The sequence below is a fragment of the Ammodytes marinus genome (genome assembly GCF_949987685.1).
Source record: "Ammodytes marinus genome assembly, chromosome: 21".
Lineage (NCBI taxonomy): Eukaryota > Metazoa > Chordata > Actinopteri > Uranoscopiformes > Ammodytidae > Ammodytes > Ammodytes marinus.
The window spans coordinates 3,220,071-3,237,290 of record NC_137225.1 but is presented as its reverse complement, the minus strand read 5'-3'; the positions used below and the strand labels follow the sequence as shown (position 1 = coordinate 3,237,290).

General features: G+C 42.6%; 1 protein-coding gene across 1 annotated transcript in view; it reads left to right on the top strand.

The window, feature by feature from the left end:
* The window catches only part of stk17a (serine/threonine kinase 17a), a 31,788-nt gene extending 15,564 nt beyond the window's left edge, over window positions 1-16,224 (top strand). The window contains exons 3-8 of the mRNA XM_080049854.1: window positions 10,184-10,334; window positions 11,063-11,189; window positions 11,769-11,817; window positions 12,843-13,022; window positions 13,443-13,526; window positions 14,223-16,224. Coding sequence (XP_079905980.1) covers window positions 10,184-10,334; window positions 11,063-11,189; window positions 11,769-11,817; window positions 12,843-13,022; window positions 13,443-13,526; window positions 14,223-14,511 — 880 coding nt within the window. The 3' untranslated portion in view covers window positions 14,512-16,224. The remainder of the gene's footprint in view (window positions 1-10,183; window positions 10,335-11,062; window positions 11,190-11,768; window positions 11,818-12,842; window positions 13,023-13,442; window positions 13,527-14,222) is intronic.
* Window positions 16,225-17,220: the final 996 nt, after the last annotated feature.

Here is a 17,220-nt window from a genome sequence, read left to right as displayed (position 1 = left end):
TTGATGCACTGTGGCACACGGCAATAAATACAAGCCTTCTGTATCCGTTGCAGCAGAGCCAGTAAATCACACACATTGACTATGAGGAGACGAGAGGAAATAGTAGCACGCCATTAAAAAAATGTTATACTCCGAATTAATCCGAATAAATACAGTGTCTTGCAAAAGTATTCATACCCCTTGAAATGTTCTACATTTTGTCACGTTACAACCACATAGATACATTTATTTTATTGGGATTGTATGTGATACACCAACACAAAGTGGCGCAACATTGTGAAGTGGAATGAAAATGAAACATGGTTTTACATTTCTTTTATAAATAAAAAACTTAAAAGTGTGGCGTGCAAAAGTATTCAGCCCCCTGAGTCAATGCTTTGTAGAACCACCTATCACTGCCATTACAGCTGCAAATCTGTTGGAGTATTTCTCTACCAGCTTTGCACATCTACAGACTGATATTTATTGCCCATTCTTCTTTGCAAAATAGCTCGAACTACAGATTCAGCATCAGATTGGATGGAGAGCGTCTGTCAACAGCAATTTTCAAGTCTTTACTCAATATTCTCAATTGTTTTTAGGTCTGGACTTTGACTGGGCCATTCTAACACATGACTATGCTTTGATTTAAACCATTCCATTGTACATCTGGCTGTATGTTTAGGGTAGTTGTCCTTCTGGAAGATGAACCTACACCCAGTCTCAAGTCTTTTGCAGGCTCTAACAGGTTTTATGCCCTGTATTTGGCTCCATCCATCTTCCCATCAACTCTAACCAGCTTCCCTGTACCTGATGAAGAAAAGCATCCCCATAGCATGATGCTGCCACCACCATGTTTCATGGTGGGGATGGTGTGTATAGGGTGATGTGCAGTGTTAGTTTTCCACCACACATTGCACTTTGCAAGAAGGCCAATAAGGGCCTGTGTCCACCTAACGCCTTTTTCCCACCGCAAGCGCCTTTTTTCAATTGATTCCCAATGAGAAGCGGCCGCCTCGGGAAAAGGCGGCCGCTCTGAGAAAAGGCGCAGCGCCCAGCGGTTTTTTTCGAGCGCTTTTTGTCTTTTTGTGCGGCCGCTTCGAGATTTGCAAGTTGAAAAAAGTTTAACTTTTCAGAAAGGCGGTGGGGACGTCACCGCCGCTTTTTTCAAAGGGCCAATCAGATAGTAGATCGTCGGGACTCGTCGCCTTGGCAACAAAGAAGACGGAAGAGAAACTGCTTTTTCCGTCTCTGTTTACCCGAAACTGTACGAAAATAGTGACTTAAAATTACCAGAACAGAGGGAGGAGAGCCTGTTTGTGGGAGCAGATTAGGCGAACACTTGATTCTCTGTATTTTTTTATCTCCTACGGATCGTTTCATGCGCACACATCAGCCTACAACTTGCTCCGTGTGTGTTTGCAGGAGCCGTGATAACTCCTCATCCAAACAGAGGATGGTGGAAAGCATTCTCTGTTTCATAAGACTACTCATATAAAATGTAACGATTTAAATAGAAAACAGCAAACCTAAACAGTTAAACCAGTGTTGATAGGTCTGACTGACAGGTGACGATCAGCATTTTCTCTCCCCCGATCACAGCACTCTCTCTCCCAGCTCATAAAACGCTTGAAAAAAGCGGTCGAAAAAACCGGTTGTAAAAAACGCTCAGTAGACACACTCCCGAGCGCACAGCCAGCGTTTAACGCTGGAAAAAGGCGTTAGGTGGACACGGGCCCTAACTTAAATTTTGATCTCATCTGAACAGAGCACCTTCCTCCAACCCTTGCCAAAAGCCATGCATAGTCAGATGAGACCAAACGGGAAGTTTTTGGCCTGAATGCAAAATGCAACGTGTGGCGGAAACTACAGGCATGCAAACTTGTCACCTTTTGGCGAAATTCGCCGTTTTGGAAACAAAATTGGCCATCTATGTGATTCGTGGAGATCCGTTGAGAAAATATTTTGGGAGGGAGGGGAGGGGGGGGGGGGGGTCTGATGGCCAGCACTGTGTGTGTGTGTGTGTGTGTGTGTGTGTGTGTGTGTGTGTGTGTGTGTGTGTGTGTGTGTGTGTGTGTGTGTGTGTGTGTGTGTGTGTGTGTGTGTGTGTGTGTGTGTGTGTGTGTGTGTGTGTGTGTGTGTGTGTGTGTGTAGCATGGACCTATTAAGAAAGTGGAGTGACCATAGTGACTAACTATGATTGACGGATGTTAACTCCTATCATATGAGCTTTGACGGTCATTTGGCCAATCAGAAACAGTATTTGTCATTGAGGGGCGGTGACGTCAGTCAGAGCGTCTGCAGGGAAGTTTACATTTGTTTCTCTCCGAGTCATCGGAGCGTTCAAGTAGCCGCAGTATTATTATTTTACCGTGTTAATGTGCCTACTCGGTTTATGTGAATCACTTTTTAAATAAATTCACGGAGTTTGCCAACCGTTGCCAGCCATTTGCATTGCTTTATGCGCGCGCTGATTAACAGCCGCAGTTGGCGGATTGTCACTGCAGATTAACGTGTCACCTCAAGTTAGTAATGTGCTTTTGTCTATTGCTGTTTTCATGGTTTTTGAATGGTGCATGGTGTTCTGGCCGACACACCTGAGGTGAATGTAGTGATTATAGCAGATCAGCGCCGAAACAACACACTCACCTGCTTCCTCCACTATCGCCCCATTTTGCACCATTATGTTCCTGCGCACGACTGAGGTGTGTGTGTGTGTGTGTGTGTGTGCGTGTGTGTGTGTGTGTGTGTGTGCGCGTGCGTGCGTGAACACAGAGATTAACTATGGTGACAGAGTGTATTCTTATGTGTTTGATTTATGGTTGTGTAACAAAGATAAGGCAAATCATGTTTGCCACAATATAAATAGTTAGTTTATTGGAAGGGAATTTGGTGTGATTGATTTGAGGCTCCATGTTATTTCTGTCTTAAAGCTGGTTTTGCCAGCATTTTTAACCGTTTTTCTAAGCTGTGTTTAACATTTTTCTTGGTAAATACCTACACACTTTGTATTGTAAAAGTCAAGAAGGTTGTCTGACTAACTTGTTTTGCTCATTTTACTATTCATCTGACAAAGTTTATTTTTTTCCTTAATTCTCTTATTAAAATTGCTTCTCTTAAACCTGCAGTGTGTAGAATTTTGGGTTTTATTTCCTAGCAGATTTTGTAGAAAGTAATTATAATATCCATAAGTACATTTAATTTAGTGCATAATAGCTGAAAAAAATGTTTTGAATAATTTTTGTTTCCCTTTGAAAGGGTCTCATATATGTCCATATTTCTGCATATTTTGGACCAAGGCCTAGTGCCGCCATCTTGAAAGTGTCATAGTTGGAATGTCATCAGGTGTATTGTTTAAAATTTAGAATTGTTCTTGTCCTTGAAGGCCACTGTAGCTTCTGTTATTATTCCAAAGGGTTGGGGTTACCCAGGGAGCATTGCATTCTAGAACTTTGTAGAACTTTCTTGATGATGTCATATTACACACTGCACCTTTAAAGGTTCAACTCACAAAAAAAATCTTCTAGGGGGAATGACCCCAGACCCGCCTACCGGGGTTTGTTTTCGGACTTCTCACCTTTTTCATGGCTTATGAGTTTGCATGCCTGCTGAAACTAACACTACAAACCACCCTATACACACCATCCCCACCATGAAACATGGTGGTGGCAGCATCATGCTAATACAGGACAGAAAACCTGTTAGTCTGCAAAAGACTTGAGACTGGGGCAGAGGTTCACCTTCCAGAAGGAAAACTACCCTAAACATACAACCAGATCTACTATGAATTGGTTTAAATCAAAGCATAGGCATGTGTTAGAAGAATGGCCCAGTCAAAGTCCAGACCTAAAAACAATTGAGAATATTGAGAAAGACTCGAAAGACAGACGCTCTCCATCCAATCTGATGCTGAATCTGAACCTTGAGCTATTTTGCAAAGAAGAATGGACAATAAATATCAGCCTGTAAATGTGCAAAGCTGGTAGAGAAATACTCCAATAGATTTGCAGCTGTAATGGCAGTGATAGGTGGTTCTACAAAGCATTGACTCAGGGGGCTGAATACTTTTGCACGCCACACTTTTCAGTTTTTTATTTATAAAAAAAAATTAAAACCAAGTTTCATTTTCATTCCACTTCACAATGTTGCGCCACTTTGTGTTGGTGTATCACATATAGGGTTGGGCACCGAAACCCGGTACCAGTATGGCACCGGTGCCAACGTAAACGGTAGTAACCAGACCAAATAAGAAGGAAAGTTTCGGTGCGTCATTTCGGTGCCGCCCTTGCTGTAGTCACGTTTGTATTTTGACAGACTGATCGCTCTTTATGTCATGATCGATGAAGCATGTCCGCTCGCGGATGCTGTTCTGTGAACCCCGAGAGGAGCATTTCTCACCGGGCTGTGAGTGACGAGAACGAGCCCAACCGTCTCGAGGAGCGCGCGCACGAGTGCTCAACACTCGCTGACGTTCGCAGTTTCACAGACTGATCGCTCTTTATGTCAAGACTATTTTTGAACGCCAATGCAATGCATTTCTTTTTGCGAATGACACGCGATCTAGCAGTATTGTCACGCATGTATTAGGCACGTGTAGGCTTACGATGAGGCAGCGACCGTCAGCTGTTAGTGCTGCCTTTACGCACGGCGGTGGAGACGAACCCAAAAAACACACAGCGGGACACGGCGGCCCGGTGATATGGAAATGTTTAACAAGGAACTTCATAAAGACACTTAAAATAACGATCTCTGCCCATACAAAAAGCTCTGACTTGGATAACTGTATGGAGCGATCTCTGTATAAAACCATCCGGTAGGCTACATGTGTCTGATGACGGGCCGTTATATTAATAATAAACAGCGCGCTGCACATTAGAACAGCATGTACATTAAAGATCTCGTATCCATCCTGAGAAGGCAAACATGACAATTTTTCTGCACAAAAATGGTTAATTTGACAAAGTTAATAGTTGTGGTCTTATCTTTACAGAAGACTACTTCGTATTTCTTATGTCAGTTGAATTTTGTTTCAAGTTAAATGCAAATGAGCACTGTTAATATTCCAAAAGGCTAACGCTCTTCCTTGACTGTTTTCAGTCTGTGGTTCTCATTGGGTGTACTTATTCCCTTACTGTAGATCTTTCTTATCAAAATTATTACTTTTAGCTAAAGTTTTATTTTAAGATTAGATTACCTGGTAGTCTCCACATTAATCTCTATTATTATATTGTTTGAAACAGTATTGTTGTATTAGATAGTATGTAAATTGTGTGAATTTTTAAATAGTTTATTTGTAAGTTACTTGAGTCGTAATTATATTGTTAAAGTTAATTGTGTTAAAAGAGCATTATTTTTTTGACAAAGTATGGGCAATTTGAGGCTTTAAAGTACCGGTTAAAGTACCGTTTAAGCACCGGAACCGTTTCAAAAGTACCGAGTAGTAACCGGTATCGGAAAAAACCCACCCGATACCCAACCCTAATCACATACAATCCCAATAAAATAAATGTACATATGTGGTTGTAACGTGACAAAATGTAGAACATTTCAAGGGGTATGAACACTTTTGCAAGCCACTGTATCTATTAACAAGTTGACGCCAACAGCCCAAGTTCTTTTTATGCATGCACTCAATGGCCACTCTATTAGGTACACCTTGCTATTGCTGGGTTGGACCTCCTTTGGCCTTCACAACTGCCTTATTTCTTCTTGGCATACTTTCAACAAGGTGTTAGAAACATTCCTCAGAGGTTTTGGTCCATATTGACATGATAGCATCACACAGTTGCTGCAGATCTGGCGGCTGCACATCCATGATGTGAATCTCTGGTTCCACCACATCCCAAAGGGGCTCTATTGGGTTGAGATCTGGTGACTGTGCAGGCCATTAGAGTACAGTCAACTCATTGTTGTGTCCAAGAAAGCAGTTTGAGATGATTTGAGCTTTGTGACATAGTGCTTTATCCTGGCTAATGATTAGTTATATGTGTTAACAAGAAATTGAACAGGTGTACCTAATAAAGTGGCCGGTGAGTGCTGTCCTCTGTGTGTGTGTGTTCTTTTTTGTTATATACTCACTTTGGGAGTGTACTGTAAATGGAATTTGGTTCCCCTCCATGTCTAGTGCATGCCATGACCATGACAGTAAAGCTTTCTTGAATCCTGGGTCAAGTGGGTCTCATCGATCATGTTTGGGTGTTGCTCTATAGGGGCCCACCACATTAACATTGTGTCTTGCGGCCACCAAGGCCTGTTAGTAAAACCCTTCATATAATGAATTGTGATGTCAGACTTTTTTTTGTTGCTATTTCTCTGCAATAAATGGAGCCATGACCATATGGGAAAGCCCTGTTTGCTGGACATTTAAAAACATTTTTAACCTTAACCTTTATTTATACAGGTATTGGACATGAATCCATTATGAAGGGACCGCTTCACTTGACCTCCCTCTGACTTCATCATTCATTCCATCTCTCTCCCTGTCACATTGTCTCTCTGTCCTCTCTTCTCCTCCACTCATCTCAATCTATTTCTACTTTAATTGGGATGGAACAGTTTAGAGTCTGACCTACAAGGCATCTTCTTCAGGGAATATCCACTACTTTTTAACTTTCTTTTCCATTCTACTTTATATTTATATGGTGCACCTTATCTCTACACTGTGTCTTTGCACTACTTTGTGTTTATCTGTGTCTCAGGTGTTGCTCTCTTCACTTGTGTGTTTCTCTTACACATTTTCTTCTTCTATATTGCATTGTTGAGAGAGGAGCCTGGGACTTAAGAATTGCATAGCCAATGACTGCTGCTGTAATAGTTGTGCATAATTATGAGAAATAATCCATCTTCAATCATAGTAGGGCACTCTCTTCCCATGCCAAAGAGCCTCCTCCATTGTTTCCAGTGTGTGTGTAGGCATACTTGCCAACCTTGGGACCTCGAAAATAGGGAGAATTCAAAAACCAAGGCGGGGGTCACCCCCCCCCCCCCCCATTAAAATTCGAGCTTTAGAGACATTGTTTTGCGCATTCTGGTGACTTTAAAATAACAAAAAAAATAAGTAAACTGAAACGTCAATTTTATATTAAATAGGCCTACTTTATTTTATTAGATTAGCCTACATCGCTGACACTTATCTAAAGCGACTTCCAATAATTTAATTCAACTAAGAAGGTATAAACTCCAACAGCAAGAATCACGCAAGTAGCCTACATTAGCTTCAAAGATAGGTGTAACAATGCATTACATTGTCTCCTGTTAGTGCTTTTAAATTTTTTCGCGAGCTCGGGTATAAGAACTACACTACCCATAATCCTAGAGTGTCAGAGAGACGTCTGTAATTGGTGGAGCCCGCTTTTACCATGGAAACGTTTGCCGCCCCGGATATTTTTTGTAGTCCTTTTCCGCAGAACAGGTTGTTGTGATAACGAAAGTGGTGAGAAAGGGAGAAATGTGTGAAATATTGTCAGAAATCTGGAGAATTGCGGGAGTTTGTTTACCACGGGAGGAAAACGTGAGAGGATAGTGAATATCGGGAGTCTCCCGGGAAAATCGGGAGGGTTGGCAAGTATGTGAGTAGGTCAGCTGGCATTTGGTTTGAACTAAAAGCATGTGACGCTGATCAAAGCATGCATCGATCCATTCCCACAGCACTGACACTGATTTGTGCTAATTACAAGAGCAGCTCAGGGCTACACACAGGCAGCAGGCCAATCTGCTTTGGTATGGGAGCATATTCTTTCTTTCTTTCTTTCTTTCTTTCTTTCTTTCTTTCTTTCTTTCTTTCTTTCTTTCTTTCTTTCTTTCTTTCTTTCTTTCTTTCTTTCTTTCTTTCTTTCTTTCTTTCTTTCTTTCTTTCTGTCTGTCTCTCTCATCCCTCATTTCGTTCTATGCATTAAAACTGTCTCTAACGATCATAAACCCCCTTGCAGAACTTCCTTCCTGATGTTTGCATTTGAACCCTGCATTCCAATACCCATACTTCCCTGCTATTTAGAATGGTAGAAAAAGATTGAGAATGTCCCAATACATGGGACATGTGACATCACACATGGTATAATGTAGGGTTAGGATTAAAAGGACAGCTGGGCCAAGGGAAGACTGAGGGAAGAAAAACCTCATTCATTACATTATAATAGCGATTTCATAATGATAAAACGCCGGTTTTGTATGGGTGAAGTATTCCTTCAAGGCTGCTGAAATAAATGACAAACAACTTCTGTATCAAGCCACTGTGTCAATATTTAACCAAGTCCACATTCAATGTTTCTTTAACCTTTAACCAAGAGCTTGGATTGCAACCGGCAGCATTCCAAATGTTATCCATACAGTATGTTGGTCTTTACAGAGGATTTGGTTGGGAGGAAAAACAGAAAAGTGAATGTGTTGCAGTACAAACAGTCTATGACTTTCTAAACACACTGGTGTTGTTATTGTGTTGATTAGAAGTGAAAGGAATATGATCTAATCATTTTATCAAGATTTTCGACTTAAAAATGAATAACGGTTTAAGTGGATTTAGTGTAAAGCTGCTAGTTCCAGCATCGTGCATAGTAAATGCTCATTTGCTACTTTGCTATTAGCATTCTACCTTTTTTAAGTTGTTTTGTTTATTCAGACCAAGCCAGCAATACAAGTTCTTGAACCACATTCTAAAATATCAATATATATATCCCATGTATTAAGACTTATCACATGCTTTCAACAATTAGTAAATGCATGTAAGGTTTTTCTCTAAGAGAGGCAGGGGCACGCTTGATATCAGCTTTGACACACCAATGTGTAAAAGACAGATTGTCACACCAGTCTGAATACATAGTGAGTGTGTTTTCATTCAATAAAGCTGCTGTGTGTGTGTGTGTGTGTGTGTGTGTGTGTGTGTGTGTGTGTGTGTGTGTGTGTGTGTGTGTGTGTGTGTGTGTGTGTGTGTGTGTGTGTGTGTGTGTGTGTGTGTGTGTGTGTGTGTGTGTGTGTGTGTGTGTGTGTGTGTGTGTGTGTGTGAGTGTGGAGTAGCTCCATTAAGAAGAGTTGAGTGGTTGTTTGTTTGTGTGTGTCAGACTGTGTAAGCTTCAAGTCTGATCCTCTGAGGAATGAACTTCAGTCCAACACTGTCTGTGTGTGTGAGAACGTGTGCGATTACAAAACCAATCACTTCACAAACACACATTACCTCAACTGAGCTAATCATTTAGTTTCTGACAAATCCTCCAGTCACACACTGATTTCTCATTTGTGTGTGTGTGTGTGTGTGTTTTGGGACACATTGTGTTTATCTTTTGAAGGCCCCTTTTTAAATGTTGCGGATTTGAATGCACACACACACACACACACACACACACACACACACACACACACAGAGCACTCTTTATTTAGTATTGTAGTAAATCAGGCCTATACTCAGTGTGCAGTGAGTAGAATGCAGGTTCTGTGGGGAACTATTTAACTTAGCATATCAAACAACCGGGTCTAACTTCCACGCTGCCAGTGTTATCATTCACAGCTGGGTTAAAGGCCTTCTCTTGTCACCTTGAATAACCCAAACATAGCCCCTCCCCTGCCTATTACAGTAACTCCCTCTGCGCTAAAGCCTAATTCACAGCACCTTGAGGGGACGCCTTGTCTATTCCTGACTGGCCCGTCTAATTGAGTTTCCCCTCCGTCAGAGTGTATGTCAGGTCAGGGGATATTAAAAGGGACCCTTTAAGGAGGCCAGCAAGTTTGACTATTTTCCATTGGTTTAGTATGAGCCTCTTTTCACTTTGCGCTTTATTTTGAAAAATCACAACCCTGTTTTTTTTTCTTTTTCTGGTGGAGTTATAAATTCACAATAAGTTTGCTGTGCTATGTCAGCCGCCTCCCTCCGGGAAGTTGTGACACGCACACACACACACACTCTCACACATTGGTGTTCAATAGTGGTGTATTTCCATTGAGTGTCATGGGATAGTAAGGACTTGTCTGATTATCATGTTGGTGGTGACCTTCATTTACAGATGAGCATAGTGCCTATACAAAGTGCATGCAGCTGGGATAGGCTGTCAAACATTCTCCAGAATGGCTTAACCCCACCTTTTAAGCAGATGTAGTGTATTAGATTTAGGCTTAGGTTTGAGCATGACTCCTTTTAAACAGAATCACTTTTTCAGAGTGAGGCAAAGATGTGTGCGTATTGATCTCATGTATATCCTCTGTGTGTGTTTGTGTGTAGTGCGGCCGGAGGAGAGATCTTCAACCAGTGTGTGTGTGAGCGGGATGAGGAGGAGGCCTTCAGTGAGGGGGACGTGAAGAGGCTGATGAGACAGATCCTGGAGGGCGTATCCTTCCTCCACGACAACAATGTAGTCCACCTGGACCTCAAGGTCAGTGCAGTCTGCAGGACTCTTAACTAAAGAGACACAGTTCAGACTGTGGTCAACTTGAATGTGTAGTAAGGTGGTTTGAATCACTATTCTAATGTCATTAAGTGGTAAATATAACTTTGCATGAGAACATTGATGCTTGGCCTCGGACTGAAGAACTGCCCAGTCTGGTTTAGGACTGTAGTAGTGGATATACATAGACATATAGAGCCCAATGAGATGTATATACGTGGCACAAGTCAGAAGAAATCCCTATAATATTATCCATCAGAAATAATGTGACTATACAGAAGTGTCTAATCCTTTAAAGAAAATGAAAAAAGCACATCCTGTGTGAAACTGCTGACACACAGAAGACATTTGTTTTAGTGTTTTGTATTATTTGTATTTTCTGTTTATAACTATTGATATCGTAACATTCATTTATTTTTATCGCTTTTAAGTTATTTTCGTTATTATATGTTAGTATGTATTATTATATGTTGCCCTAGCAATATTGTTTCATCACATTCATGTCAATAAAGCTTGTCAAATTGAAGTTGAATTGAGAAGGTATTACATGGAACAGATTGAACAGGTGTGTGTGTGTGTGTGTGTGTGTGTGTGTGTGTGTGTGTGTGTGTGTGTGTGTGTGTGTGTGTGTGTGTGTGTGTGTGTGTGTGTGTGTGTGTGTGTGTGTGTGTGTGTGTGTGTGTGTGTGTGTGTGTGTGTGTGTGTGTGTCCTTCAGCCTCAGAACATCCTGCTGACACGCCTCTCTCCTCTGGGAGACATTAAGATCGTTGACTTTGGTCTGTCCAGGATGGTGAGCAGCCACAGAGAGCTCAGAGAGATCATGGGCACGCCAGAGTATGTAGGTGAGTCTGGGCTAGGTGCTGCACAATTCATCCTAAAAAATAGTGTGATCTTGATTCAAATATCTATGCATATCATTACTGAATGATGATGATTCTCTCGGTCATGTTCCCCGAGTCACATTGAATGTTCACTTCTTTGCTTGGGAACAAGTCCAGTTATATAAAGGACAATAGAATAGAATACAAACTTAATAGATGTCATAACTTGGCAGTATTCCTCCTTGAAGCCCCATAATGTTGATACTGTAGACTTTTGTTCATAACCAAGAAGCTTTTAATACAGGGGTTGGTTGTCCAAACGGACTGTGTGCTATAGGTTTGATTTATTTGTATGATGTATTCTAAAGCTGCTACTTTACATTCTATGTGTTTAGGGTGTCTAAGTGTCAGTAAATGTTGATTTAGAAAAAAAAAATTTGAGTTATTGATGGAGAGAATTGTGATATCAATTCTTGAGGAGAAAAATTCACATTTTAGTGAGAATATTGCAGCGCTACTCACTACTGCCACCTTTCATTCATTGTTGCTCTGATTCTATCCTGAACAATAACCAGTATGTTTGTGTTCCTGTTTTTTCAGCTCCTGAGATTCTGAACTATGAGCCCATAAGCACAGCGACTGATATGTGGTAAGAAAAGGTCCTGTTATAGTAGATGGGGACTTTCATACACTTAAGCTGGACACTTAGTCTCTCTTTAGGCCTGTTATGTTCATTTATCTGCACAGTTTGAAAGTTTCTATTATTACCTGTTCAAAGTCTCACTTCAATCATACTGGCTGTATCACAAAGACATTGAATTGTCTGACTTTGGGGGCCCCCTAGTGGTAGCATCTGAAAATACACAAGCAGGACACAATGAGCTGAGCGCCACACATGGAAGTCTTTCTCATGTTTAAAAGACTAGCCCTGCGTTCCTAATAACATACTTTCATTTTATACTATATATATATATATATATATATATACTACAGCTGGACATAGGCATAAAGTTGGGACATACTTTTACTAACTTATTCCATCATATCATGGCTCATTGAACTTGCCTCTTGCTTATATAACCGTCTCATGGCTAGTTGTTTTCACTTGACGTGACTTCCGCTGCTGTGGATTGTGCGTCATAATTGCCCCAAAAAAATGCTGATTTCCACACTAAAAGTTATCATCGGGTCTAATAGGCCGGCATCTGGCTATTTTAAAGCATCTGACCACATGGGAAATCCTAGATATTTTTCTTCCAAACCAAATAGCAGGGACGTTTGGGGATTGGAACGCGGCCTTAAAGTTTAGTCATGCTAGTAAGCAAGGTGCTAACATGAGCATGCTCACAATAATCATAATTATTATTTATTATTATTTTTTATTACAACAATAAGTATAGAGACAACAAATAAACTAAAACATCTTTAAACATGTTATTGCTTAAAACATGCTAATGCTAAGCAGCTAGTGTGTTAGTGTGGTAACATTTTCTAATTAGCATTAAACACAAAGTGCATTGTACACATTATTCAAATGTTGACCTGATGGTGGCGCCATATGAAAAGTCAGAAGCTCACCTAAAGATATGGCAGTAACCTTGAGAGGAAGATGAATGTGTGAAGCAGGTGTCATGTGGATCCATCCAGCAGTTGTTTTCTCCCCTGTGTGTTCAGGAGTATTGGTGTGCTGGCCTACGTGATGCTGACTGGCATCTCTCCGTTCCTGGGTGAGGACAAGCAGGAGACCTTCCTGAACATCTCCCAGCTCAACGTGAGCTACACCGAGGAGGAGCTGCTGTGTGTGGACCAGCACGCTCCAGCATTCATCAAGACACTGCTCCGCAAACAGCCACAGTCAGTTCACTACACACAGCCACCACTACAACAGCATGTGGATCATATCGTGTGATTTCTCCCTTTATGTGGAATTAATCATTTGTTTTGAGGATCACCTTATTCACTGAAATAGACCATCAGAACACACAGCAAAGCAAGCCAAGGCCTACTCCAAATGTACTTTTTCTTTCAAATTTAAGAAAGTGATAAGATCATTTCCATCATCCCATAATGCATAGCGTAGCCGGCTACAGGAGCTCGTTACACAGTGTTTACGCAGTTAAAGTCATTTTCCTACACAGCTTGTATTCCACATGTATTTCACACAGAGCACAGGCAGAGTGTGACATGTATTCATGTGTGTGTGTGTGTGTGTGTGTGTGTGTGTGTGTGTGTGTGTGTCTGTGTCTGTGTGTCTGTGTCTGTGTCTGTGTCCAGGGAGCGGGCCACGGCGGAGCAGTGTCTCAATCACCCCTGGCTTCAGTGTTCAGAGACCCGGGAGAGCCAGACGCTGGAGCAGGAGGCCTCCAGCACCTCCAGCCCCATAAGCCCCGCCACCACCACCTCCAGCCCCATACCCCCCGCCACCACCACCTCCAGCCCCATACGCCCCGCCACCACCACCTCCAGCCCCATACCCACCAGCTGCACCACCTCCAGCCCCATACGCCCCGCCACCACCACCACCAGCCCCATACCCCCCGCCACCACCACCTCCAGCCCCATACGCCCCGCCACCACCACCACCAGCCCCATACCCCCCGCCACCACCACCTCCAGCCCCATACGCCCCGCCACCACCACCTCCAGCCCCATACCCACCAGCTGCACCACCTCCAGCCCCTTACCTCCCGCCACCACCACCTCCAGCCCCATACCCCCCAGTGCCACCACCACCTCCAGCCCCATACCCCCCAGTGCCACCACCACCTCCAGCCCCTTACCTCCCGCCACCACCACCTCCAGCCCCTTACCCCCCAGTGCCACCTCCAGCCCCTTACCCCCCGCCACCACCACCTCCAGCCCCATACCCCCCAGCTCCAGCCCCATGCCCCCCAGTGCCACCTCCAGCCCCATACCCCCCAGCTCCAGCCCCATGCCCCCCAGTGCCAGCTCCAGCCCCATACCCCCCAGCTCCAGCCCCATACCCCCCAGCTCCAGCCCTGTGCCTCCCACCTCCAGCCCCATACCCCCCAGCTCCAGCCCCATGCCCCCCAGTGCCAGCTCCAGCCCCATGCCCCCCAGCTCCAGCCCTGTGCCTCCCACCTCCAGCCCCATAGCCCCCAGCTCCAGCCCCCTGCCTCCCAGCATGACAGCAGAGGCGGTGGAGGAGGGCGTGACAGAGGAGCTGATCGTGGTGGCAGCCTACACGGTGGGTCAGTGCCGCCAGTCGTCCTGCTCAGAGAAGGAGGCGCTGGCAGCAGAGCAGAAGGCAATCTCCAAACGCTTCAAGTTCGAGGAGCCCTTCAGTGCCCTGCAGGAGGTCCCCGGAGAGTTCATCTACTGACCACCACACAGCCACACACCACTCCACCACACTGCCCATTCTACAGCATCCCCCTCCGGATATATATCTACTTTATGTGTATAATCAGTCATCAGTCAATCTGATATTATTTAAGGAGTTGTTTTTTCTTAAGTGCATTCTTTAAGTACATGCTCCTACTGTAAATATTTCTCCCACAATGCATCACCTTGATTGAAACATACCCCCCCCCCCCCCTCCCACACACACACACACACACACCTCCTTAAACAGCCCCCAGCAAGTTCTTGTCTTTCATTTGGTTTGTGACACACTCACATAATGCCAGAAAGCCACAGGGGAGCTAAGGCAATTCAACTTCAACTTTTGAATGTGAGGGCGTCTCTGCCATAAGCCGTCAAAACATCTAACATCATGATGTGTGCTGTAGTGTACACCTGTAGCAGACTCTAGAAGGCTCAGGGCGTTTGTGGCAGCCAAAAAATGTAAAAAACAATTTTTCATTGAATAAATGCCAATATTGTATTCAGTTTTTAAGGTAATAAAAAGCAGGTAATGTAATAACTTGCCAATAAGTAGTTTAATATTACATTCTTTGCAAAAAAGTTATGTTATAATATTGTATTGTTATTGACAACACGCATATATAAATTAGTTTAGTTGTCAGAGACCAAAAATAATATGGATGTCACAGAGGAAATATGCTTTGTACCAGATTACAGCGGTTTGCTAATTTCTGTCTGCAAACCCTGTGCAGATCAACACAGAATACAATACAATACAATTAAAATATATATATACTTATCATATCACGACTCACATACGCTACACATGAAATTACCTTTTGCCTTTTTTAGGATTAAGATCACTAAAATAAAAATAAAATCAGTAAAAATACAAAACTACTAAAACTATTGTGAGCATGATTGCTTATTTGCAATCCATTTCTTTATCTGGCGTGAAAACGAGTAGAAATCTGCATAAAGTGACTTCAATATTGGCTTTTATTACATTAAGAAAATGAAACCTAATACATTAATACATTGATGGCACTTGTTACATTACTGGCCACTACAATGTCATTACATACCTGTGTCTTGCTCCTGAAGTCGGGGTAGATTGAACTATTGTGGGAGGCTTCACAATCACTACTTAAAATTGCATGATTTGTACAGCTTGTCTGTTAGAGGTGTTAGCTAATTCTTCATGTTCCACTTAGCGAGGTGGAAGTAAATATGGCGCACATTCAGCACATACACAGCTCCAGTCAACATACGTGTGCTGATTTGCAGTTACTTACTACAAGTACCAAACAGTGACAAGGACCTCCCTGTTTTTTTCCTATATAATAATTGGAAGCCAAATCTGTGTAGGTTTCAGTCCGTTTCCTGGTCTGTGCTAAACTCAACACTCCCATGTATTCTGTCTGATGTGTATCTGGTGCCATGCTTGGGGTTAAATATTTGGTGACTATAGCTCTTTTTATTACTTCAGGTGTTTGTGTTTGCAGATAGCTCCGAGACAAGAAACACTTGTGTGAGTTTTCTAATTCTGTGTACATATTGCAAATTGTTGTTGTTTTTAAGAGGTTTATTCAAAAGAGCCATATTGACTCATTCCTGTTGTCCATTGATGAGTGAACCTTCCCATGATGCAACGCTGTGAAGCGACACAGACTGATGCTTTTGAACCCCGACTCCCGAGCACTCTCTACTGTAAATGTATGTCTATGAAACGATAAGCTGTGTTACTATGGGAACTATGGTTTGTACATGAATGTCAAGTACTGTAAATAAACTATTTAAAAGTGAGATGTGCTATCATTTTAGCCTGGTCCAACCAGGCCATCGTACTTCATACTGAAGTGAAATGAAAATTGAGCGGAAGTAGGTAGGCGGGCGGAGCCAGGCTACTATCATTTGTGACCAGACAACAATATGGAAAACATCATCCCTGACTTATTGATTGACACTCATCAACAGTTATTGATTAACAGCATATTGTATTTGCAATTAGCCATGGCCCCGTTTTTCAAACATGTTATCAGGTTGAATTGAGCCAGTCTCATCTGGCTAACCACAATCTTTAAACAAAAATTTCCGTGGGTGCAGTACCTCATTGTGACCACATGGGGGCAGTAAAGAGGCGTCATTATAAAGAGATGTATGTCTTATTGAAACAAGTTCCTCTCACTGAAAATAGACAATAAACAGTTCTTAAACATCCGGCAAATATATCTTTATCAAGTGTAGTGTGTGTGTTTGCGTGTGTGCGTACGTGACCTATTAATACTTCAGATATAGAAGGCTATTTGCAGAGGTGTGGACTCGAGTCACATGACTTGGACTCGAGTCAGACTCGAGTTATGAATTTGATGACTTGAGACTTGACTTGACAAAATGTAAAGAGCTTGCAACTTGACTTGGACTTTAACATCAATGACTCGTGACTTGACTTGGACTTGAGCCTTTTGACTTGACAAGACTTGCTACTTTCCCCAAAAAAGATTAAAAAGTAGGCTATATTTTTAAAGTAGGCTACCGTATCTTTCATCATGTAGCCTAGTGTAGCGGAGGAAACTGGTGGCTGTACCGGTACCGCGCTGATCTGCTTATCACTGGTTTCACTTCATGTGTCGGCCAGAACACCACTTATGGCCAAAAACGTCAGACTATAAGCATGAGACTAGGAGAGGAGGAGTATGGTTTATCCGCTCTTTATTTTCCTTCA